Below are 27,260 nucleotides of genomic sequence, written 5' to 3' on the forward strand. Positions count from 1 at the left end.
TTTGTGCGCTAGGACCGCCGCTGATGCGATTAACGGCACAGACGGGCGGCGAGCCTAGACCCAGCACGTTGCAGAGGGCCGTGCATGCCCACCTGACAAGCACGACAGCCTGGGGATATATTCGGCTCACATGGGGCGAGGGGCGGAACCAGAGGATGTGACGTCCAGCTCGGAGAGGAGATTGTACCATATCCCGTAAACGTTGCTCGTTAACGTTGATGTTTGGTGGGGATTACTGCAAGCAGCGGGATGGCCGAATGAGCGCATACAGTGGGCTAAAGTGAACAGAAAGCGGAACAGCAGCATTTAAGAGTCACAACACGGGGGCAAAGCACGCCTACAATGGATATAACCTTTGTATTATTTGCTATTATTTCTACGCTTCTTGCCATTGTGGTCGCAACATCGCTTTTTAACGGCTCTTCGCGTGCAGCAGACTTTGCAAATGCGCGGAGTTATTTCGGACACAGAGATGGTGTGGCCGGAGGATTAAATCAATCCGGGCCGAAACAGAATGGCCATGTATCCGATAAGAAGAAGAAGAAGGAGGCGGACGACTGGTGCGAAATCAGCGGGAGCTCACACGATCACTGGGATGTAGTGAAATCTGTGCTTTCTGTAAGTAGCCTGTCTGTAATCCGCCTGTCATTTAGTGTAAACACAGATAGAGGTCTGCGTAGATCTCCCATAATCTGTTTCACAACTATCCCTCCCACTGGGAGACTCAAATCCAAGTATAGAAGCTCAGAAAAACATTTAGATCCTTATTCCTATGATTCTCGATGACCGTAAACTTAAAGCTTGTGTAAAAAAATGGACTAAGTCCGATGTATTAGTGTTTACAACGTTACATGTGAATACAATATCAGTACTGATGCATTAACGTGAAATCAGAATTTTAAGGTTGTAGCTATTCCTTACAAAGATGTTTCACCTTCTTTGTAGACAGCTGCGTATGTCAGCTTGATTGGATAGTATTCAGTATAAATTTTGATAAAATGCTTACTTTGAGCCAAAGTTGAATCTCAAATGTGAATACTAAAGGTTTTTCTAACTCTTATCATAGTAGGTGTATCATTCCTGATAGTTTTTGGCAATAATTTATAAATAAGAGATGATTTGATCAGTCAAGAAAATGAGAAGTATAAACTGTACCCTAGTGGTTGTTTTTTATTAACTTAATTTAAAACAGAAAAAAAGGTGTGTAGGTAAAAGGTGTGCATAAAATAATAGTGCAGGGCATGTAAACAGCCAAAAACAACAAAAAAAGTCTATCATCCTAAAGTCCTTTAATTATCTGTTATGCGTGCTTTGCTCGTATTTTGAAACGCCTAATAGAAAGCGATCCACCATACAGCCCCTCCCACCACTCAGGTTATGACCTTTCTGGGCTGTTTTTAGGGTTTTTTAAAGAGCAGCAAGATATTTTGAGGTCTACAAGAACGACAGGGCAGAAAGTCTTCAGGTTGAACAATTGTTTACCTTATGTCTTTACCTTATAGAATAAAGTGCCTTGAGGCGACTGTTGTTGTGGCGCTGTATGAATAAAATTGAATTAAATTGAATCAGGAGGGTCTGAAATGTGATAGCGAAAGTAAAGCCAATGAAGAAGTCTTTTAAACCTGCATTCTCGTTAATGGCCACCAGGTGAGGGTGATACATCTGGTTGCAAAAAGACTTCCAGTCCTGTAGAAGTCCATGGGACAACAGTGCTCTGCCTTGACCTCTGTAAATACTTTGCTGATGAGCTTACGGGTTCGGCCCCTCATTTTGGGTTGCGACTGTGTCGGAAATCCAGGATATGCTTACTGAGTGTGTAAATTCATCAGTGACATCACTGTCTGTGAGGAAAACATTGAAAAGTATGGTATGATGCTCCTCATTTATCCCTTAATTATCTAACAGGAGGAAGCACACTCCCACCCTCAATCTGAAGAACTGGAAACCCTGGCTGATTGGTCCAGGCCTGGATCTAGGAATACAATCTTAGAGGTAGAGTCATCATCCAATGCTTCATCAGGGACAGGCCGAAGGTCGCTCATTGGGCTTTCTGATACAGAGCTCCTAAAGTGTGCTTTTTCTTACCCCCAAACTGAAGGAGCATCAGAGAGAGCAGGGATGAATGGTATGCACTTTTACTCACTTGCAAAGAGCAAGATGTTTTAGATTTCCTTTTTTGTTTGTTTTTTTGGCCTTTGTTTGTTTGTTTGTTTGTTTGTTCATCAAAATTTGGTCTGTTTCAGTAGAAAAGGTGGAATCAAATGCAAATAATTCCTTGAAGTACGTCCCAGGAAAGGCACGATCCCACCACTTGGAAAAGATGATGACCAAAGAGGAGCTGGAGGATGAGCAGAGGTCAGTGAAAACTACAAATATGAAAACCAGTTTCAAGGCACAGCCTATAGAAAAAGGCAATTTATTAATCACAACAAGGAATTATTATTCTCCAGAACTGTCCATCATGACACTTACCTGTACACAACCTGGTGACCAGAAATCATTTTTATTAAAGGTTCCCTGCAGAACTTAGACTAAATTGATTTAACTGCAGTTTTTAACATGGCATTGCTAGCACTGGTTTGAAACAACAATAATAATACAATAATATGCCATGCATATTTATGTTGCACTGTTGTATGTGTACTGTACATCATATATGTTACTTACCAGCAAGATCAGTCCTGGAAGTCCAGAAGAAAGTCCTGATCCATTCATTGATAGCTACACATCAAGGCAACGTAGTGTCAGCTAACGTTAGACATTAAAGGCCATCTTGGGATCAGCTAAATTAAACAAAGGATCCTCAGTTCATTGAATGAATGCTGAGGTTTTAACCTGGATTTTTAATATTTTGTTAGCTAGTCAATGTGGTAGCTAGCTGACCACCCCAGCATGCTTGAAGTTGTTGTTAGGAAACACTATCCAAAGCCACATCCATTTTTTTGTTTTTTGCCCGTATGTGGAATCTGTCTTTTAAACAGAAATCAGACTGTTAAAGCGTTTAAAGGTTCACGTTTAGTGGCTTGCACTTTATCTTTAAAGCATCATAAAATGTTTTCTTATAGCAAATAAACTTATAAAAAACATCTATTTATAACATTGCACATTAAAATCTCAGAATTGGATGTCATCACTCCTTAGTTTAACATTTTGTAACTCTAAAAACAATCTTAACTAAATGTGTGTTTTTCATCTATTTTGCTTTTTCAGCGCCCTCCTTCCTCTAACCTTATCTACGCTGCCTCACGTGTGGTTGTGCGTCTTTAGACTGACACTCTGAGCCTTCCACCTTTAGCTCCTGTATCACTGCACAGCTTTAGGCTAGACTGAGTAAGGCGAGATTGAGTCTTTGCCAGGCATCAGTTGATGGATGAATGACACTCAACTTAAAAAAAGAAAAAGAAAAAACACTTAAAGTTTTTTCTTCATTTTTTGGCACTGCTGGGTGAAAAATAATAGGGTTTTTTTTCTGCATGCCCTGCTCTTATCATTGCAGGATATACTTCACCACAAACTTTAACTGTCTGTAATCCCGAGAAAGGAGTAAACTGGGTAAAGTATGACTCATTGTCACCTGCTTGTCCCAGAAGAGTCACTTTCTGGCCATTGCATGAAAACTACTTCAAACTTGACCTCAGCAGTGTTTTCTGACTAATCAGCTCTTTATGCTCCAGTGGCCATTAAGCGACTGATGTAACTGTGGAGCGTTGCTTACCTGATCACACTCTTACTCCTCCTGCCGCCCCTTTATTCCACATTAGACGTGTGATCCTCAGGTGTCACAACAGGTGTTGATTGTGTCTCCAGTGTTCGATCCTTTCAGGAATTTCCTCTACTCTGCCTCACGGTGGAGTCACTGTAATGTAACACAAGGACCTGTGCAGACAAGTAACCCCAGTCATCTCATAAACTATTCAGGAATCAATTATAAATCATTAAATATTAGGCAGTCTGAACTGATACAAAGTCAGATTGATGCTGGTAATGTAGTTTTTATTGAAACAATTTTCTACAAGATATGACATTCAGTGTCTTTGTTTTTATAACTTTTACCTATTAGAAGTTCACAATTATTCCTGCTGTTGCCTCCTTTCTCTTAGTTGTAGTAGTAGTATAGCATTTGCAGTAAAAATGTTGATGCCTATAGCTCACATATGCTGGTCCAAATCAGTTGATGAGTTTGTAGCCTTGTAGGTTTTTGTTGTGGTTTCTTTTCTCTCTAAACAAACTTCTGGGGAGCCAAAATTCATCACTGCAAACCATGGGATGATATTCATTCTGCCTATATATGTCTAGGGTGGGAGCAACAACAAAAGAAAACAGGAAGAAGGTGCCGTGTTCTGGCCTAGTGAAAATGGAGAATTGACATTCATTTGACAACTATTGCTAGCCTGCACTGACTATTTTTGTATTCTGCTTATGATACCACTGCTGCATCCCAGAATGCAAAGCATATGGGATGACTAGGGGAAGGTAAAAATCTCAGATTTGCAAATTATATGGTAGCTGGATTGGATTGAGGTCGGATCATGTTCTCACCATAAACAAACTGCTCTGGAGATTGTTTGGAGCTGAACAGAGATCCCCATTTCCAAAGGGTCATGGTGCAGTTGTTTTATTCTTCGCTCTAGTCAGATTGCTAAAACTAATCCAAAAATTTAACTGACTAAAAACTGTAGTTGAGAACACCCTAAAAAGCTCTTACACTCTTCACTATATTAGAATTGCTACAAACTTTCTGCAGAATCATAAATAAGATTAAACAACCCTCCACACTATTGATAATTTGGCTTTGTTAATGACTTTTTAGTCCTTCTTTCTGGTAAATATCTAAGGCCCCAGTCCCACAGGCCCTACAGACAGATCAACAACCGTTTGGCAACAAATGGTTGCTATGGGAAAAGTGCCCTGACCGATTGGGAAGTAGTGACTGGAGGTAGCTTGCTCTTGGTTTATGAAAGACCAAGAAAAGGTGTATGGTTCAACAAGCAGATTGCTTTGGGCACTCATAGTTTGCACGAAAGATGCCAACTTGTCTGCAAACACTTGCCGACTACTCACTCTCAAATAATGCAACACCTGAAATGAAGACCATTTGGCTACAAAGTAAAAGCACCTTTTAAAACATGTTGATTGTAGATGTAACTTTTACTTGGAAGTCAAGCATTCTCCATTGGATTTAGGTCAGCGAAGCAGAGGGGCAGTCAGTGGTATCAATATCAATAGCCCCTTTTTTTTTTTTTTCAGATCAGCTCACCACAACTTCCCACGACTCGACTCGGATCAATTGGTTTTCCATTACAATTGAGTACCACATAATATGCACGGTGGTCGCTATGACAAAGGTGGATGTTGAGGCAATGATATATCTGCTGCTTAGTCTGTAGCTTTTCGTCAGACTCGGGGAACACTGCGTGGTTTTTTAGTAGTCATTTACAGTATTTATTTTTGGACCATAAGGCGTACCGGATTATAAGGCGCATTAAGTGAAACAAAACAGTCAGATAAGACAAACATTACTCATCTCATTTTTTTTACTTCCTCCACTTTCGTCGCATTGATTCATTAATGTTGAGTTCTCTCGCAGCTGCTCTATTCCCATGTTCTACTGCGTTACTGAAAGCCTTCAGTTTGAAATCCGCTTTGTAAGCATGTCTCTTCAAAGGTGCCATTTTGGGGTCCTTATACACACAAAATACGGTAATATTATGTTGAACAGTACGTATTACTCTGTGAGGCTCCTGACTATGGTAGCCGTAATGCTCCGATCCATCAAAAACATTCTGACAGATTTTTAAACGCCGTGTACCACGTAAAATTGGTTCAGTCAGTGAACACAACCAGAATTCATACATAAGGCGCACCGGATCATAAGGCGCACTGTCAATTTTTGAGAAAATGAAAGGATTTTAAGTGCGCCCTAGAGTCCGGGTTTCAAAAATGCCAAATCTGATTTTCGCTCTTATGACTCATTAAGTGACAACACTGACCAGTCAATCGGCAGCATGCAATCTGATGACTTCACATTTTACTACTTGCTCAGATCGCTTGCAACCCCGGCCGAGCAGGTACAATTTTAGTACCTGGTACCATGTGCTATCATGTAATCAGTAGGGATGGGTATCGTTTAGGTTTTATCCGATACCGGTGCCAAACCGGTACTTTTGAAACGGTGCCGGTGCTTAAACGGTGCTCGAACCGGTGCTTAAAGAATGGAGAACACAAACTTTGTCCAAAAACCTCTCATGTTTAGCTGTTTTTTTGTAAGAAGATAACAATGTTAGCCTTTTCTGCAGCTATAGGGCATATATGGTGTCACTCTTGGCTGGAAGCAGTGCTTAAACAATGGAAAAAACACAAACTTTGTCCAAAAACCTCTCATGTTTAGCTGTTTTCCACTTTTTCTTTGGTCATTTTAGCCTTTTTGGCCAGGGTGAAGGGAGTATCTGCCATCAAACAAGAAGACAGCCGCATGCAGTGTTGGGAAGGTTACTTTTAAAATGTATTCCACTACAGATTACAGAATACATGCCCCAAAATGTATTTCGTAACGTATTCCGTTACGTTACGAAATGAGAGTAACGTATTCTGAATACTTTGGATTACCTATTATATTATCATGCTTTTTACAACTACATGAATGTACTATTGCTGTGTGAATTATTACTTTTACTGAATGTTACTCGCCATAACAATACCGACTAGATTTTTAAATCTTAATATAAAATGAGTAACAGTAGGGTGGACATTAGGTAAGGCTGCACTTTTTGCAGCAATCTCGTATGGAAAACTGTTTCATGCGTATATAAAACAGGTCCGCGGCTCCGAACCGTAGTAAAGGGACCTCTGGCTAATACGTCGGGTTCCGTGTCGGCTTGTAGCCGAAAACTAGCTTTACTTTGTTGTCTGGGTCAACTTCGCTAGCGAGAGACAGAGAGAGGCGTTGAAAGGCTGCTCCAGCGGAACTTATTGTTTCGGAGGAAAACACGAACACAGCGTACAGTCGAGTCTTAATAGCGTACTTACAACGGGGCTCATCAGGCACTCTTTTTGGCTGCAGTGGTTGTTATTTTATTTACATGCTTCCATCTCCCGCTTCTGCTCGGTGACAGCTCATTTTTCCACTCTCCTTTTTCTCCCTGCCTCGCGCTCACAGACACATAACAGCTGCCCATGAGGCTACATTCTTTAGGGCTGTGCCTGTAACACTCTGCCTATTGCTTTCTTATTAAATTATTTTTGTGAATAATTTTTAAAAATATTTCTTCACGTCATTATGCGGGCCGCAAGTAGAGGTGATATGGGCCGCGAGATTGAGACACAGACATTTGAGCCTCTTAATGCGCGTTTTGTTTAGGTTTCCTCCGGCGTGAAATTACCAAAAATAGAGAGAGCCTAGCCTAATATATGAAACAGGAAAAGACCGCCGTGTAATCCATTTATTTCAACAAAGTAACTGTATTCTGAATACCACCCTTTTAAACGGTAACTGTAACGGAATACAGTTACTTATATTTTGTATTTTAAATACGTAATGGCGGTACATGTATTCCTTTACTCCCCAACACTGGATGTAATGAAAATCCCTGAAAACCATGGCTAGTTGAACCGAGTAGGTAGTAATGGAAAAGGGGCTAATTACTTCATTTCCATGAATTCCCTCCATACTACATGGCGCCCCTCATGGCACATGTGTTTGCGATGCGCTCTGAGTTCTACGCTCGCTTTGACCCCTCAACATGAATTAACACAGAGGGATTCTACCAGCGGAGGCAGCACAGAGCTCTTCACTCACTGTGATATCGACTGAGTTATACAGGGTTCTGAGGAGGACTAACCCCTGAAAAGCAGCCGGCCCTGACAATATGCCCGGCTGTGCTTTGAGGGTCTGCTCTTCAGAGCTGGCTGAGGTGTTTACAAACATTTTCACTTTGTCCCTCACCTAGTCAGCTTTGCCCACATGCTTCAAGTCCACCATCATAGTGCCCCTCCCCAAGAAAAAAAAACACAACCTGTTTGAATGACTATCGCCCCATCGCACTCACTTCAATTGTAATAAAGTGTTTTGAGAGGATATTCATGTCCCATATCAAAGAAGCCATCCCAGACACATTAGACCCTCTGCAATTTGCATATCAGAGGAATTGTTCTACCAAGGATGCTGTTAATGCAGCCATCCACACAGCCCTCTCACAACTCGAAAATAAGGACATCTATGTTCAAATGCTGTTTATAGACTACGGTTCAGTATTCAACACCGTCATCCGAAACGGACTGGTGGGGAAGCTCTCTACTCTTGGACTAACACCCTGCCTCTGTTTCTGGGTCCTGGACTTCCTCACAGGCAGACCTCAGGCAGTCAGAGTTGGTACCAGGACATCAGGTACAAAGATAGTGAGCACAGGGACTCCCCAAGGCTGTGTGCTCAGTCCACTCCTGTAAACCCTCTTCTCCTATTACTGGGTCCCCTCCCAGAGCAACACCTCCATCATCAAGTTTGCTGATGGCACAACCATCGTCGGGCTGGTCACTGGTGAAAAGGAGACTGCTTACAGGGAAGAGGTGGCTCAGCTGGTGTCCTGGTGCCTGGAATATAATCTCTCTTTAAATGCTGAGAAGACTTACGAGATGATTTTTGACCCGAGGCTGAGGAAAGACCAGCACGCTGCACTACACATCAACACGACTCAGGTGGAGAGGGTGAAGACCTTCAAATTCCTCTGCACCCTCATCAGTGAGGATCTCACCTGGACCCATTACACATGGCAGATCACCAAGAAGGCTCAACAACAACTCTTCTTCCTAAGGAAGCTGAGAAAATTTGGATTAACCTCCAAACTTCTCAGCAACTTTTACAGGTGCACAGTGGAGAGCATCCTGACAAACGTCATCATAGTGTGGTATGGGAACAGCACCACTCAGGACAGAAAGGATCTCCAGCGTGTCTTTAAAACAGCACAGCTCATCTGTGGAGTACCTCACCCACCACTACAGGACATTTACAACACTCATTTCAGGAAAAGGGCACACACCTCAAGGACCGCACCCACCCACAGCACACACTGTTCACACTCCTGCCATCTGGCAGACGCTACAGGAGTGTGAAAGCAAGGACAGCCAGACTAAACAGCAGTTTCTATCCACAGGCCATCAGGCTACTGAGTCACTGACTTACTGTGGAACTGTAATTATCCATAACTGTACATTTGCCATTTTGTACATTTATATTAACCTGTAAATTTGCAATTTTTGTACATATCTTTACATATACGCCTTAATATTGCATACTCTGTATATATTTTCATATATTATCACTTGACAGTGTTCCAACTACTTGTACTTTAAATTCTGATTACACCCCTCACATAAACTACATAAGCTACAAGTGCTACAAAGCACTGTTGTGTGTGCCCTTACTTATTTATGACTTTCTTTTTAGTTGTGTGAAGGGAACCTGCAATGTATGAATTTTATTGCTCTGCATAACCATTTGTGTTTTGCGGTACAAATGGCAATAAACTTATTGAATCTTGAATACTATTGCCACATGGGGTCTACCATTGTTGTGCAGCAGCTGGAACCCCAGACCTACTGTATATGTGTAGGGTCCTACAATGTTTCCAAGAAGTTCATCCCAATACCTAATGGTAGTCAGGGTAACGTTATCTAGTCTACAAAGGTCCATGCCTCCCTCCATGGATATGCCTCCCCAGACCATCACTGACCCATCCTCAAGTCACACATGGTGAATGATGTTACAGGCAGCATGTTGTTTTCTTAAGCTTCTCCAGACCCTTTCACATCTATCACAGTGTGAACCTCCTGTCATTTGTGAAAAGCAAAGGGCAGCAGTGGTGAACCTTCCAATTCGGGTATTCTATGGCAAATGCCAGTTGGGCTCCACATGAAGCATGTTTCTGATTGTTTGGTCAAAGACAGTCACACTAGTGGCTTGCTGGCATTTTGGGCTCTGAGAGTGCTTATACTGTTCCTGCATCCACAACGGAGCAGATACTGATGGGTTAATAACTTTCTACGGCCCTGTCCCCTGTCCAGCTCTCATAGAGTCAATCGTCAGTTGCCTCCACCTGTAAAACCATTCCTGTTTTGAGTGTTGTGTGTTTTAGTTATTTGAGTATTTTATTGAACTAAATAGTGTAAGTAAAGTCTTTGAAAGTAATCCAACATGTCCAGGATTGTTTGTATCTTTCACCTCTCAGTATTTCTTTTGTTCTTTTCTTTCCAGGGTGCAGCATGAGCAACTGGCTGCAATCTTCCAGCTCCTGAAAGAAAACAAGGAGACTTTTGGGGAGGTGTCAGAGGGAGACATAGAGGAGCAGCTCAGACTGTACTCCATCTGAGACCCCTGTCATGTCATAGATGCTCACTACGACCTTTTATTCATAAAAACTACTAAAAAAAACTTCTCCAGTACACCAAATGAACTTTTTTTTGCAGTATTCAACATGGCTGGAGAGTGCTCTCCCAATTTTCTGATTTATTGTGTTTTACTGCTTTGTTTTTGTTGTTCTGACCACCTATCATCCACATGAAGGGAAAACCAAACTAGACTGGATCAATTCTCACACTGAGCAGGTTAATATATGAATGAACCTGAAAGAAATTAAAGGAACGCTGTTTATTTTAGTTTTAAAATATATTGCAGATATAACTGATATAAACTCTGAGTTATGTTTGTTTTTGAAGTTGGTTGTGTAATAAAACACATTGCTGCTAATATCTGTGTGGGTGGCTTTGTGTGTCTGAATACATTTGACTGCTTATCTGTCTGCAAACTGTGCTGTAGCCCAGCCCAGTCACATCAGTGAGAACGTGTCAGATTTAGAAGGAAGTGCATACATGTGTGTTTAATTAAACAGCAAGCCTTCACTTGACAGCAATGGCATCCCAGACCTCCAGGATATTTTTATTGCTCCTTGTAATGACAGTTAGTTTTGTGGTTTTCATTCTATCCCAGGAATCTTTATCAAAAAGGTATTTTTTTTAATCAATAATAATATTATAGTAATATAATAATATTTTTTGATTGATGTATTGATTTGCTAATTCTGAACTTTTCTTTTTGCTCCCTTTTGTCCCGTTGCCGTTGTTGCAGTTGGACAATTTTCTCTGGAAAACATGAACTCGGATGGGAAAACTTTTCGTTTGATATTAACCTCTGGGGACAGAAAGAAAAAACAGCTGTGGCTGAGACTCCAATACCTCTCCTCTACAGAGGAAATTTCACAAAGGCTCCTCAGTGGGATTTTGATGATGTCTATAACCAGGATGCCCCACCTAGACCAACAGTAAGCATGCTAAGACACAATATGACAGAAACAGTACAAATGTAGTAATTATCTTAATGGCTGTGGGCTGGCAACACTGAAGTGTGCTCAGCCATGCAGTCAGTCTGTTGCCTCTGCTGTAACTGTCCTGTATTTTCTGTTTGGCTTAATGGTTTCATGTCTTTAATTAAAATACATAATTCTTAATTGTTCATCAAATTTCTGTAACTGTTGTGTTTGTTGTTTCCTTGGGTGTATAAAGCTTTCACATAATCATTTGAACTGATTTCATGATTTAATATTTCTGTGATTATCAGACATGTGCCCAATCACTGCGAAACTCCCAGGATGAGAACTTCAAGAAGGCTTTTCTTCCCAACATACGTTTGTTTCTGCACAAGGACAACATTAACATGAGCGAGTGGAATCGACTTTCACATTTTAACAATCCTTTTGGGTTCATGCAGTTCAAATATGATGGTAGGTGTTTGTGAAACTGATGCCAGATTAAATATCAGTATTGAGTGTGAGGCTGATCAGCAACTAAGTAATAGATTTTTTTTTTTTTTGTTATTTCATTTCTTCTTCCAGTTTCTGACTCCTGATATTATGATAAAAAGGCAAAGATACAAAACAACAAAAGATACTGTCGGTGTTAAAAAAAAAAAAATATATATATGGCAACAGTGGTTTTTTTTTCGTTATCTACAGTTTTCCGTCATAAAAAGTTCCTGGTGAAGCAGGTCAAAGCTCACTAAGGATTAATTAAATGATGACTTAAAGAAAGTGAAGTTCGAACTTGTATTAGGAGACATGAAATTATTCATTCAGCACTAAATTAAGATACACTGACTGGTCACTTCATTAGGTACACCTCTTCAGCTGCTCTTTTAATAAAAATAGTCATTCAGTCACAGTAGCAACTCAATGCATTTAGACTTGTGCATGATAGAAACAATCAAGTTTTTTTGTAAATGAAAAGATAAGTCAAGAATTGTGTTATTATGTGAAAATTGAAACTGAATAGATTCAAATTTGCGTGTTTGTATGTGTGTGATTTAGTAAGTCTTAGAGTTGGGGTAAGGCTTAAGGCTGGTCTATCACTAATTTCAACCTTTAAAATCAAAACTTTAAGACAATTACCATGTAACATTTTGTGTTACAGCTGGAAAATTAATTAGTTAGTGAAAACAAGCTTACATAGTTTAAAAAGAGTGGTCCAAGTGGCTGTTCTGTGGTTGAAAATGCCTTGTTGATGTCAGGGGTCATTGGAAAATGGTCACACTGCTTTCAGCTGATAGGAAGACTAAATTAGTTCAAATAATCTGCATACCTTTTTATAAAGGTATGAAATAGATTTTGCTTGGAACAAAAGACAAACAAAAAGGAGAAAATGGCAAAGATGAGGAAAATTGAAGAAGATTTGGAGGAGATTAAGCTGTCGCTCAACTCGTAGTGGACGGACGTAGAGAGGGTAGTTAAGTAACAAGGAATGTTAACGACTTTGATGGACCAAATCAAAGAATTAAAAAGCTAGATTAAGGAAAAAGATAAGACAATCCAACTCTTAGAAAGGAGGGTGGACGACTTAGAACAGCATGTACGACTGGAGGACGTGATTATTACCAGTTTGGAAACCATACACAGGAGCTACGCAAGAGTTACTGAGACTGGGAATGGTGTGAAGTCTGGAGGAGATGAGCAACAAACATTAGAGCATTAGGTAGTGGAGTTTTTTGCGAGCAAAAAACTACTCCTGCATAGCAACAACATCGTGCGTGTTATACCCTCCCCAGAAAGAATACTAGGGCAGCTCCAGCAATAGTAGTGAAATTTGTGAATCAAAAACACAAAATTGAGCTACTGAGGCAGTCCAGACAATTAAAAGGAAGTGGAGTATATTTGAATATCACAAAAAAGAACGCAGATATTGCCAGGCAAGCCCGCATCATGCGTAAAGAAAATAAAATCCAAGCAACGAGAAATTGCAAAGTGATGATAAAGCTCAACGGAACTCCAGAAGAAGCCAAGATACCATTTCCGAATGTCGGAAGCAGAAAATGGCAAGGTATGAGACGGCACACTGGAAGAGTATTAGTGTGAAGCTGTAAGTCGGATATGGAACTTGGATACTAGTCCGACGGTGTTACCATTATGTGCAGAGACGAGATATATGTCGGAGCCGCAGTTGTGTACGGATCGGAAAGAACTGTATAGGTATGAGTGGATTCCCAAAATATGCTGTGAAATACTTGTATTGATGTTAATGGATATTTCATAAGGACAACAGACATTTGAAGAATACTCAATCACAATGACTGAAGATTCGGATGATAAACTATATGATTTTGTAGTAAATATCCATCCACCAAGGAATGTGCTTAATGCAATTAATGTTACATGCGAATATTATATCGAGGAACAATTTAGGGATAATGTTGAAATAGGCAATGCATTTTCATTAATTCATTTCAATTGTAGAAGCCTCTATAAAACGTCTGTTTTGATCAATGATTTTTTGAATACTCTGAAAGGCAAGTTTAAAGTGATAGCACTATCGGAAACATGGATAGTTGAGGAAAGGGGTTGTGACTTTCAACATTGATGGGTATGAATTATATCATATAAACAGATCTAATAAGAAGGCAGGAGGTGTGGCACTTTTTGTTGATAGTGATTTGAAATGTAAACAAACTGAATATATGTCTGTGGCTATTGATGGTTTTAATGGAGTGTGTGACAGTAGAAATAGAAATGGAAGGAAGGAGTAATATAATTGTTATCAATATGTATAGGAGGCCTGGGACACTCATAGAAACATTTACAGATGGAGTAGAAGATTTATTGAGTACGGTACAGGGAAATAAGACATTTTGTATTAGTGGGGATTATAATATTGATTTTTTTAAAAGTGTCCAATTATAAGGCATCATCAGATTTTTTTTTGAGTTATTATTTGGAAGAGGATTATACCCTCTGATTACTAAGCCTAGTAGAATAACTGAAACTTCAGCTACTTTAATTGATCATATTTTCATTAACAGCTTGGAGAACAACATTATAAGTGGTCTTGTCATAAATGACATAAGTGACCATTTACCTGTTTTGTCACTTTAGATTATAAAATGACACGAAAGAAGGAAGTGTGTGTGGACAGATAATATAAGATATATAAGGGTACTTGGAATATTTTTTAAAGTATTGGGTAATAAATATGTATCCTTAAATTTGCCTACTTACTTTAATAAGAAAAATAAGGTTGTAAGTGATATGAATAAGTGGTAAATGAATTTAATTCTTTTTTGTAAATATCGGACCTAACCTGGCAAACTTAATTAGAAAACAGAATGATTCAGAATGGAATGACGAGAAGAAAGGAGATAGCAGAGTGGCAAAGTCTATGTTTTTAGGGGATATCACTGAAAAAGTGAAGTCTAAAATAAGACATCCACTGACTGTGATGGGTTAGACATGGTCATAGTAAAAGAGACGTTGGATTGTGTAATCTAACCTCTGTTATATTTTTAATCTTTTGTTTTATACAGATGTATATCCTGACCGAATGAAAGTGGCAAAATTTATACCACTTTATAAATCAGGAAACATACATAGTTTCAACAATTATAGACCAGTGTCATTGCTGTCGCAGTTTTCTAAATGCTTAAAAACCTCTTTGCACAAAGATTTGATAGTTTCATTGAAAAACATCAACTTTTGAGTGAAAGTCAGTGTAAATCATGTAAAAGAGGAAGAGGTAGTATTATCTATAGATGGAGTATTGATTGAAAGAGTTACAGAATTGCGTTTTCTGGGTGTAATAGTGGATGACAAGTTAACATGGAAATCTCATATTGAACATGTTAAAAAAAGATGGCCAAAAGTATTTATATCCTGGGTAATGTTAGATATATATTAGATTACAAGGCAATGCGAATAGTATATATTTTCATTATTTTTACCCTATCTGAGTTATTGTGTCGAAGTATGGATCAATACATATGCGACTAATATAAAACCATTGTACTTATTACAGAAGAGAGCGCTGCGAGTTATGCATAATGTTAAATATTGAGAACACACAAAAAGTTTGTTTATAAAATCATTTTTATTCTGTATTTTGTTCAGAAAATGGGGATAGGTGAAGGAAGTTTTATTTTAAGCATCGGTTTGCTCTGACAACACAAAGACAAATGTGTCCAACAGTCATAGTTATAAGAATGTGGAATTCTCTCCATGATCATCTTAAGGGTTGCACAAATGTTTTTCATTTGTAAATAAATGCAAATTCACTAGCTCACAAATACACATGTAAGTGTCTGCACTCATGTGTTTCTTTTCGTTTGCAGAAGTGATGGCTTCAGTGAAGCTGATTCCAAAGCCAAAAGAGCCACTGCTCCTCCCAAAACCAGGTGGTGATGGCTGTATTCACTGTGCTGTGGTGGGTACTGCAGGAATTCTGAACGGCTCAAAAGTGGGTGCAGAGATCGATGCTCATGATTACGTTTTTCGGTACGTAAGAGGTACAAAACAAACCTGTTGTTAATGTTCTTTAAACTGAAGGGAATTGTAAGGGTCAAATGTTTCTATCTCATTGCAGTTTGAGGCAGAGCACAGCAATCACTTAGATTTGATGTAATCTCTAGGGACACACAAAATTCAAAAATGCTGCAGAAATATATCATATATCTAGTATATATCAAGTGTGTATTCTATAATATTTTCTTCAATCAGTGATGAATAATAAGGTTCTAGCTTGATGGAGGGCTTTCTTCTTTCTTTCTTTTTATAAAGCAGCAAACTATTTTTCCAAGTTAAATGAAGATTTTCTCATTTAGTGAGATGCCATTTCCTCTCCTGCTTATGAGTACTTCTGATTTGAGGCTTTTTTCAGAGGAGCCTCAGTATCCAGAGTGTTACGCAGTAAAGATGTAATACTATTAATAAGATAATCATCTTCTGTGAGAGTAGAGTTCAGCTGGCTGCTCTGCTTTGTGGTGGCACAAGGAATTGAGGAAGATAACAGTGGAGGAATTATATCCTTAAACTTAGTTACCACACTTTCAGAGAGACGTCTACTGTGACAGATGCATTAGCCCCTGCTGTGTAATGCATTATTGCAAATTTAAACGTTGTTAGGAATTGATCAGACGAAAGAGAGTTTTCAGTGAATACTGCTAAATGTTCAGTTTGTCAGAACAAGATCTATAGCAGGGGTGGGCAACCCCAGGTATCGAGTGCCGGTGTCCTGCAGGTTTTCGATTTGTCCTTGATCCAACACAGCTGATCCAAATGGCTAAATGACCTCCTCAACATGTCTTGAAGTTCTCCAGAGAGGTAATGAACTAATCATTTGATTCAGGTGTGTTGACCCAGGATGAGATCTAAAACCTGCAGGACAGATATATATATAAAAAAAAACAAAAAAAACACCCATCTCGCCCCTGCGGGCGGTTTATCCTTCAAGCTCGGGTCCTCTACCAGAGGCCTGGGAGCTTGAGGGTCCTGCGCAGTATCTTAGCTGTTCCCAGGACTGCGCTCTTCTGGACAGAGATCTCCGATGTTGTTCCCGGGATCTGCTGGAGCCACTCGCCTAGCTTGGGAGTCACCGCACCTAGTGCTCCGATTACCACGGGGACCACCGTTACCTTCACCCTCCAATATACAGTCAGGTCCATAAATATTGGGACATCGACACAATTCTAACATTTTTGGCTCTATACACCACCACAATGGATTCCAAATGAAACGAACAAGACATGCTTTAACTGCAGAGTGTCAGCTTTTATTTGAGGGTATTTACATCCAAATCAGGTGAACGGTGTAGGAATTACAACAGTTTGCAAATGTGCCTCCCACTTCTTGAGGGACCAAAAGTAATGGGACAGAATAAGAACCATAAATCAAACATTCATTTTTTAATACTTGGTTGCAAATCCTTTACAGTCAATCACAGCCTGAAGTCTGGAACATATAGACATCACCAGACGCCGGGTTTCATCCCTGGTGATGCTCTGCCAGGCCTCTACTGCAACAGTCTTCAGTTCCTGCTTGTTCTTGGGGCATTTTCCCTTCAGTTTTGTCTTCAGCAAGTGAAATACATGCTCAATCGGATTCAGGTCAGGTGATTGACTTGGCCATTGCAAAACAGTCCACTTCTTTCCCTTCAAAAACTCTTTGGTTGCTTTTGCAGTATGCTTTGGGTCGTTGTCCACCTGCACTGTGAAGCGCCGTCCAATGAGTTTTGAAGCATTTGTCTGAATATGAGCAGATAATATTGCCCGAAACACTTCAGAATTCATTGTGCTGCTTTTGTCAGCAGTCACATCATCAATAAATACAAGAGAACAAGTTCCACTGGCAGCCATACATGCCCACGCCATGACACTTCCACCACAATGCTTCACTGATGAGGTGGTATGCTTAGGATCATGAGCAGTTCCTTTCCTTCTCCATACTCTTCTCTTCCCATCACTCTGGTACAAGTTGATGTTGGTCTCATCTGTCCATAGGATGTTGTTCCAGAACTGCGACGGCTTTTTCAGATGTCGTTTGGCAAACTCTAATCTGGCCTGCCTGTTTTTGGGGCTCACCAAAGGTTTACATCTTGTGGTGAACCCTCTGTATTCACACTGGTGGAGTCTTCTCTTGATTGTTGACTCTGACGCACATACACCTACCTCCTAGAGAGTGTTCTTGATCTGGCCAACTGTTATGAAGGGTGTTTTCTTCACCAGGGAAAGGATTCTTTGGTCATCCACCACAGTTGTGTCCCGTGGTCTTCCTAGTTTTTTGGTGTTGCTGAGCTCACCAGTGCGTTCCTTCTTTTTGGGAATGTTCTAAACAGTTGTTTTGGCCACGCCTGATGTTTTTGCAATCTCTCTGATGGGTTTGTTTTCTTTTTCAGCCTAATGATGGCTTGCTTCACTGGTAGTGATAGCTCTTTGGATCTCATCCTGGCAGTGGACAGCAACAGGTTCAAAAAGCAAACAGCACACTTGAAATGAACTCTGGACCTTTTATTTGTTCATTGTAATTGGGGTAATGAGGGAATAACACACACCTGGCCATGGAACAGCTGAGAAGCCAATTGTCCCATTACTTTTGGTCCCTTAAGAAGTGGGAGGCACATATACAAACTGTTGTAATTCCTACACTGTTCACCTGATTTGGATGTAAATACCCTCAAATAAAAGCTGGCAGTCTGCAGTTAAAGCACATCTTGTTCGTTTCATTTGGAATCCATTGTGGTTGTGTATAGAGCCAAAAATGTTAGAATTGTGTCGATGTCCCAATATTTATGGACCTGACTGTATATATACATATATATATATATATATATATATATATATATATATATACATATATATATATATATATATATATATATATATATATATATATATATATATATATATATGTATATATATATATATATATATATATATGTATATGAATGGGACACCATATAATTTTGTTAACAGATTCGGATTCTGATAGCAGACACATGTGGTTGACTTTGTGGTTCTTTATACAGTCCTTACTCCCCTACACAAACACAACAGGTCCAGATGCTCTATGTGAACTTCAGCTCCACGTAACGCCATCATTTCAAATAAACTGGTGGACAAACTTCGTGCACTGACTGACATATGTTACTCACCGACTGCTCTCAAGCTGTCAGACTGGGCAAGCAAAGATCCTCCATCGTAGAGTCAATACCCTCTTCTGTATGCTCTGTACACACAATTATTAATTTTCCCGTAACATGAGCATCATTGTTAAGTTTGCAGATCACGCAAGTCATTGGCTGCATGACAGACAAAGATGATTCGTAGAAGGAAGAGGTTCACACTTAACATTTGCAAATAATAACATAGTCCTCAACACAAACCAGGATCAACCAGGATGTTGCCTAAATATAATTTAGGCAACATCCTGGTTGTTCTGACTCACAAATTTAAATATCATGTATTAAAAATATAAATTTAACTTCATACTCAAGAGAAGAGAAGAGAAGATGAATTAATGGAGATTTAGAACACATAATGAAAACACCAAATGAGGAAATATCTTTAGGACGATTGATGCTCCATCCCTGTTGTGTTCCTGAACCATGGCACGAGTGTATGACTGTGTTGGTCCCTACCAACATTTCAATGATCTATAAGTACAGGAGTTCACAGATTCATCTCAGAAAGAGATGTTGCAACAGTTTTCTTTGTTTACTGTTTAAACTTATTCTACTCTCATATTCATGCTAATGTTTAGGTCTCTTACTAAATATTCATTTTATTTATGGAGCGGATTTCAAAATGACTAAGCCAACTGAAGAAGAGACTTTAGCTAATGATATTATAATGACACATGAAAAAATGAGGGGTTTTTTTCTCACTTCTACATGGACACTAATGACAATGGTGAGGTGCCTCCTCCTATTCTGTGGGATGCTTTAAAAGCTGTCCTAAGAGGTAAAATTATAGCAATATCCTCTTATAAGAAAAAGATGAGAAATAAGAAATTAGAAGAGTTACAAAATAAGTTAGAAGAATTAGAGAAAAAACATAAAAGAAAAACAACACAGGATATATCGGACGAAATCATGAAAACAAGAAATGAAATAAATGATTTGACTACACATGAAATTACATTTTTTTTAAATGTTTCTTAAACAAAGGTATTATGAAGGAGGATCTAAAGCAATGAATGTTTTAGCCTGGAAACTTAAAAAGAAAATAGCACATAATACAGTTCACAAAATTAAACATCCAGTTACAAAACTAATAAAAAATAAACTATTAGAAGTTTAGGGTGCATTTGAAACATTTTATAAGACTCTTTATGCTAATAAGAGAGAGAGTAGTATAGTTGAAATGGACAGTTTTTTAGACTCTCTTGATTTACCAGTGTTGAATGAAGAACAGAATAAAACTTTGATTGAAGATATAACAGAAAAGGAACTAAGAATAGCAATAAGTAAAGTTAAAATAAATAAATCCCCAGGATCAGATGGATATACAGCAGAATGGTACAAGGAGTTAAAAGAAGAATTAATACCAGTGATGCTTCTCACACTGAATTGGGTCCTAAAGAAGGCTCAAGTACCTTCTAGCTGGAAAGGAGCAATTACTTCTGCCATCCCAAAAGAAAACAAGGATAAATTAGAAAGTGGGTCATATAGACCAATATCTGTTCTTAATACAGATTATAAGCTGTTTACATCTATCATGGCTAGACGATTAGAAAAGTTCTTACCTAGTCTAATTCATAATGATCAGACAGGTTTTATTCGAGAGCGCCAAATACAAGATAACGTGCGACGGACATTACAAATTATTAGCCATATTCAAAAGAATAAAATAGAAGCAATGGTAATTAGTTGGCACTTTATGATAACCCTACGGCAAGGATTAAAATTAATGGCTACCTATCAAATAGTATTAAGCTGGAAAGAGGAACAAGGCAGGGCTGTACGTGTTCGCCATTATTATTCGCGTTATATCTGGAACCATTAGCTCAATATATAAGGCAAAACAAAGAAATAGAAGGCATTAATATCTATGAGAAGGAGCATAACTTAGCCTGCTATGCAGATGATATTTTAATCCCCCGAGTGGGTTCCTCCTTGGTTTTTATACAGCTGACTAAACGTCAAACAGAAAACTGATTAAATAGAACTGTTATATTTTACATAGCAAGGAGCAGACGGCTGAGTTTATTAAACTCCACCGAGACAGCGGTGACGTTAATCAGAAGGCTAGACCGTCCAATTTCACTGCCGTTTACTTCCGGCCTACCCGACCGTCCGAGGACCCGGCCCACTTAGATTGTGAAGGCCCGGTCCTCAGGAGGATGCAGCCCATGAATTTGGACACGACTAGTGAGTCAGTGATTCGTTCAACTCGTTTGAGCTGTGAGCCAGGAGGAAGGGGGTTAGTGAGTCCTGAGTGATTCGCTTATGCTATGATTCAGCACAGCAAGGGAGGGGGTGAGTACCTCAAATGTGCTGTTAGCATGCTAGCTGAGCGATGCTACTGTGAACCGAGGAGCTATTGTCTTGATGTGAGCTTCTACTCAGGGTTTTTTCTTCCAGTTCAGAGCAGGAATGTTTTTGTTAATAAAGTGTCTGTTGTTTATTTCCCCACAATTTTAATTATAAGCTAGATATATTTCTACTAATGGAATTAGATTGCTAACAGCATCAGGGATGAGTCAGTGAGTCAGTTGCGCTTGTGATTCATGATTCACGAGTCAGTAAAGTGATTCTCGAATATTGAACGATTCGTTCACGAATCGAACATCACTAGTTTGAACAGCAGCTTGCTAAAGCAATTGTTTTTACACTCTGGAGATATGAGCTCTTAGTAACATCTGTCACCAAAAGCAGCCCTGTGGCAAACAAGAAGTGAACCCAGAATGCAGGACTTGACAGGCAGATGTAAACTTAAAACCACAGCTTCTTTAATGCTTGCAAAACAGTGGAGAAAAATAAAAGCAAAAACAGTAATAAAGAAGGATTGTGATAAACTGTACTGTATTTATTCTTATTTTATTTTATTCTAATTGTCCTTCATAACTTTTGCACTGTCCACTTCCTGCTGTGACAAAACAAATTTCCCACGTGTGGGACTAATAAAGGTCATCTTATCTTATCTTAAACTGATGAGACAGAGACAGACTGGACACGAAGGGGAAGCATAAAAAAATCAAGAACTATAACTTTCAAACTCCAGGACACCAGAAAACAACATACTCATGAGCTACAGCATAAATTTCCATTGTTGAATCCTGGGATAGGTTGGGCCACGCTGGGGAAATGAAGGATGCATTTGTCGACCGCATTTGGAGGCGTCTTCGAATTTGGACAGCCTTCATCCCGTCGCTGTAACGTAATCAGCCTACAAATGCAGCCTCCAAAGGGTGCGGCCCCTGAATTTGTACACAGCTACGATACCGGAGACTGCTGCTTCTTCTTTGGGGTTTAACGTCAGCTGGCATCCTTGTACATGCAGTGCTGCCATCTTCTGTTTCGGTCCATTATTACACTCTTAAATCCTACTGCTTATTCCTGCGTCTTTCGGGATCTTTCAAACGACGTGTCGACTATTAAATTTGTCGTCGACGATTTTGATAGATTTGACGTAATTGTGACTAGTCGACAAATCGTGGCAGCCCTATTGGTGGCTGTAAAAGCAACAGCGAAAGGGGGGACTGAAAACATTAATAAAACCTACACTGGGAACAGGTAAACAAAGGAAGAAGTTAAACGTAGAAAACATAGCAAAACCTGACAACCGGGAACAAGGAGCCAGAGATACGAAAATGTCGAGAGTAAAACACAAAGGTACACAGAGTGAAACACTGGGATAACGGGGAAGCAAAACCCAAAGCACTTATGTTGGTTGTTGTGGTTTCCCTACTGTGTTGTCTTCTTTTTGCTTGTTTTTTTTGTATCAGCAAGGGATCAAGCAGAATTATTGTGTCTTTTCTCTCTCTATTGCTCTTCTTCTCTATTTTTCTTCCCCTCTCCTTCTGTTAACTCTCTTCCCAACCTCTCTTTCTTTCTCTTTCCTGTCCCCCGGTCCTGTCTATTCTGATTGTAATAACTCAAAATGAAAAACAAATAAATAAATAAAAATAAAAATAATAAAAAATATAAAAATGACAATCAATTGGACATATATAGCAAAAGCTGTAATGGTCTATTTGGGAAAATAAACCTGTTAGGTATTTTTCTAGGCTTTCAGACAGTAATTCTGATTGCTACAATGCCGGGCAGGACTTGTGCTCTGTGTAATATATGTAATTCTTACTTTTTTGAATAATGACACCAATATGCAACAAACAGGAAATACCTCCAACATGCACAAACATTTGACAACACAGCATGCAGTTACTTTACACTAATGTATTGTCTTTTATATTCTTATGCTTAGTGATGGTGGCCAATCTCAAAGAGGAGCCAATGAGAACCCAATGACAATCGATAAGAGAATTCATAAGGAATCAAATCAATAAGTGATATCAATTATAGAATCTGAATCACTAAATATTTATCAGTTTGCATCCCTACTCAAAACTTGAAATTTCTAGCTATTAAATTTAAATCTTGAGATAACAACCAATATTTTTGACATACTTATACTTTTGAGTTATACAATTTAATTATTTTTTTTTAAACTTTCCATAAAAAAATCTCTTGGACCTTATGGGAATCCATTTATGAAATCCTTGCACAAAGACTGCTATATGACAGACACTAAGGAAAAGCATAATAAGATGAAAGATATATCACACTGCCTTCAATTTGAATGCTGTTGCTTGAACTAGTGACTGATTTTGAACATTACAATTAAACCAACGTTAACTGAACCAAAGATCAACTGTCTGAATTGTTTCTGTTTGGCAGGATGAACGGTGCCGTTACCAAAGGTTTTGAGGAAGATGTAGGAAATAGAACATCAGTGTACGTTCACACAGAGCACTCCATCACCGCATCACGTTATATTTTTGGGAAGTATGGATACAAATCTGCCCCTCATGATGAGGTACTAAAACTTACAAGACAACAGCGTGATATTGTTTATACTCTCCACAAACTAAAGATTATTTTGCTCCATAATTTTTCTCTTGGCAGGGAATAAAATATGTGCTGATTCCTGAGGCAATGAGAGATTTCCAATGGCTCGAGGGTCTTTTCAAAGGACACGAGGGCTCTAGTGGCCCACACCACAAGAAATGGTGATTATTAATAAGTAGTTATGTAATAGTTATTTTTTCTCCTGCTTTGACAAATCTCAGTTTTTATAATTAGTTTGTAGTGTCATTAGACAACCTTTTAAGAGCAGCCTTCTCAGCTCAGAGGTGAAAGTGGAAAAGAACTAGAGAAAATTTACTAGCTGTGGTTTTGTCTAACTGGTAAAACTCCATGGTCTTCCTCGTGGCTCCTACATGTCACTGCTGATTTCACCCACAAGTGAGGTGTTCACAGGTGCCTCATTATTAGCAGATGTACTCTACAAATGCACTGTGGAAATAACTGAAACAACTTGAGTTGCTATCTACTTTTTCTTTTAGGGTTTAATGGACAATTGTATTGCCTTTTATTTAAAAATAATAATAATACAATTAATCATATCAATTATCCCTCCTCTCTCTTGTGTTTTCACCTCACCAGGCCAGGGACCTACTATTCAGGGCAGTACAATGAGAGCCGATTCTACGTTCTACACCAGGACTTCCTCCGATACGTGAAGAACAGGTCAGGTTCCTATGAGCATACTGTGCAGACTATTTGTGGTTTAAAATGTACCTATGTTGGTTATAATGTAACAAGGTTGCAGAAAAGCTGGTTCCAAACCTGGACAGATTACTGGTGCATCCCAGGGCCAACATAGAAACAGGCAACAGTTCACATTGTTTCATCATCTAATAATTGTTTGTCTTTCCTGAACAAGTTTACTCTTAAAGTTAAAGTTAACTCCATTCTGGGAGAGTGAATCTTCTGAGCTTCTGCTCGGCTCTGTTGAGAATCATTAAAGCGATGGTTGGGACTTCCAGTCAATCAATTGAAATATATTATGGATTTCAAAATCTTATTTGGTTTTCATATGTACCTATTTTCAGTGATATCAACGTTAATTTAACGTTTAGTTTTCTATTATTTAGTATTGAGTTTAGTCCTGGTTTTGCTTCCATGTTTAGTTTTATTTCAATTTCCATATTTTCTTGTCGATGTGCCTCGTCTCCCTTTTCTGTTTACGTTTCCCTCCTTGTGTTTCATTCCATATCTTCCCTCTCTGTCATGTGCTTTCATATACATTAACAGTGTTGCGTCCTGAGTTTAGTGTGTTCTGTTTTGCTTCCTCCTGTCTCATCACGCTTAACTCCTCCCAGCTGTGTTCCCTGTGTGTTTCCACTTCCCTCGTCACCATCATGTGTATTTATTGTACGAGTTTTCCTTCTTTCAATTTCGGATTGTCTCTTAACCCTTCCAGGATTTTTATAGTACTTTTCCAGGTCTCATGTATTCAGTTCTGCCCAGTTTAGGTTTCATGTTACCTTTCGACTTCTTACTTTCCTCGTGTGATTTGTTTGTCACAAGCCGCAATAAAGGCACGCTTTCTGTTAAGTTCAGTCTCGCTTCTCGTTTGTCTGCATTTGGGTCTGCACAAATAAAAATACACAGTCTGCCACCCTAGACTGTGACACTTTTCTCTCATTTTTGCCATGTTTTTTAAGTAACCTATATTTGATGACCGCATATTAAAACTGGAAATTCTGTTTTTGGTGCCACCCCAATATTTTTAGTGGTCTCCTAGATATTTGGATAATTTACAGCCTTTTATGAAACTGTTCTAGCTAAATAGTCAACGTTCAGGTTTTATATATATTCTTTTAATCTGTTTTGGGGTTTTTTTCTGTTAATGTTCCATTGAAGCATTTTTGTTTGTTTTTTTGTTTTATCCACAGGTTCCTAAAGTCACCTAATCTGAATAAAAGATTCTGGGCAATAGTCAGACCAACCAATGGAGCATTCACTCTCTTCCTGGCTTTGCATACTTGTGACACAGTGAGTTAATATTATCCTTACATTTCAGTGTGAGAGGTCTTGGTTTCAACACCTATATACACAATACACAGACTGAAAGCCTCAAAGCAGCTCTTTCATGAAAAGAAACTATTTAACACACCTTTTCTGCAAAGTAGATGACATCTATATGTCACAGTCAAACCACAAAACAAGCAAATATTGAAAAAAAAAAAGAAGCAATCTTAATATCACGTAAATATAAACTCAGATGAACAACACCACCATATGACACATTAGGCCAAGTAATCATTCATTCAACATGATTCGGTACCTTGTAGAATCATCTTTAGCAGCAATAACCAAAGTTTCTTACATTGTTGTTGAGGAATTTGTCCCACTCATCTTTGCAATGTTGCTTCAGTTCATTAAAGTTTGCAAGCATTTCTTTACGTTGACTGGGCCATTGCAACACCTTGATTTTTCAGCCATTCTCTTGCACATTTGTTGCACAGAGAATACCGGTTATAAACTAAAAAAGTGCAGGAGGTTTTTTTTGTAGTATTTTTTGTACTCTGTGGCTGAAAAATCAAGCTTAACTCATCAGTCCTCAAAGCCGATGTCCTGCTTGTTGGTATGAGGTGTTTATAATATTAAAAATAATGTGCTGTGTTAGTTTTTTTCTAAATGTGCCATTGTATATTATGGACAAAAATCTCAGCTCTGTCTTGTCTGCCCAAAAGGACAGTGTTTCTGAAGTCTTGTGGGTCGTTCACATGCAATTGTAAATTAAACTGTGCTGCTATGCTCTTTTTATAGAGAAGAAGCAACCATCGGTCTTCTGGAATTGTGCTGTCAGGCAGTTTTATTAATTATTATTTTATTAATTATTATTATTATTTTTGTTGTTGCTGTTGTTTTTCTTCATGGGAACTGTATTAAGGTATTCTGCAAACTAGTCTTGAAAAGTGAGGCTTTTTTTTCTCTCTCTTTCTGTATCCTCAGGTGGATGCATATGGATTCATGACTGATGACTACATGAAATACTCCAACTACTATGTTCAGAAGTACATTAAAACGAAAGTAATTTTCTATGGCAACCATGACTACAATTTGGAGAAGAATACATGGAAAGACCTTCACAACAGAAAAATAATAAAGCTGTATCAAAGAACGGAGCCAGAATCAGGGACTGAAAAGCCAAAGTAACCCTGAGTCCACCCGTAAGGATAGAACCTACATTATTGATGTCATGCAGCACAGCAATGCAGTGGTTAGCACTGCAAGAAGGTCTTTACATGTGAATTGACTGTGTAATCGTGTAACTTTATTAGCAGCATCCTCCTGAAATGCGCCAACAACATTGAGAGTAACATCCTCCTCTCTCCTCCTTAATGCTCTTTGGTCGCTATGGTAATGCCTAAATATTTCTTTCAAAATAAGAC

The 27,260-nt window shown here is 38.9% G+C and overlaps 1 protein-coding gene across 1 annotated transcript; it reads left to right on the forward strand.

Moving 5' to 3' along the window:
- Positions 1–27,024, forward strand: LOC134633476 (alpha-N-acetylgalactosaminide alpha-2,6-sialyltransferase 1-like). Its single transcript, XM_063482312.1, has 13 exons — positions 1–618; positions 1,906–2,125; positions 2,247–2,355; positions 3,497–3,552; positions 10,247–10,995; positions 11,117–11,309; positions 11,606–11,768; positions 15,635–15,797; positions 23,695–23,833; positions 23,923–24,026; positions 24,463–24,546; positions 25,758–25,857; positions 26,821–27,024. Exons 5-13 carry the CDS (start codon positions 10,901–10,903, stop codon positions 27,022–27,024), a joined length of 1,245 nt encoding a protein of 414 aa, XP_063338382.1. The 5' UTR covers positions 1–618; positions 1,906–2,125; positions 2,247–2,355; positions 3,497–3,552; positions 10,247–10,900.
- Positions 27,025–27,260: the final 236 nt, after the last annotated feature.

The sequence above is a fragment of the Pelmatolapia mariae genome, linkage group LG8, assembly GCF_036321145.2.
Source record: "Pelmatolapia mariae isolate MD_Pm_ZW linkage group LG8, Pm_UMD_F_2, whole genome shotgun sequence".
Lineage (NCBI taxonomy): Eukaryota > Metazoa > Chordata > Actinopteri > Cichliformes > Cichlidae > Pelmatolapia > Pelmatolapia mariae.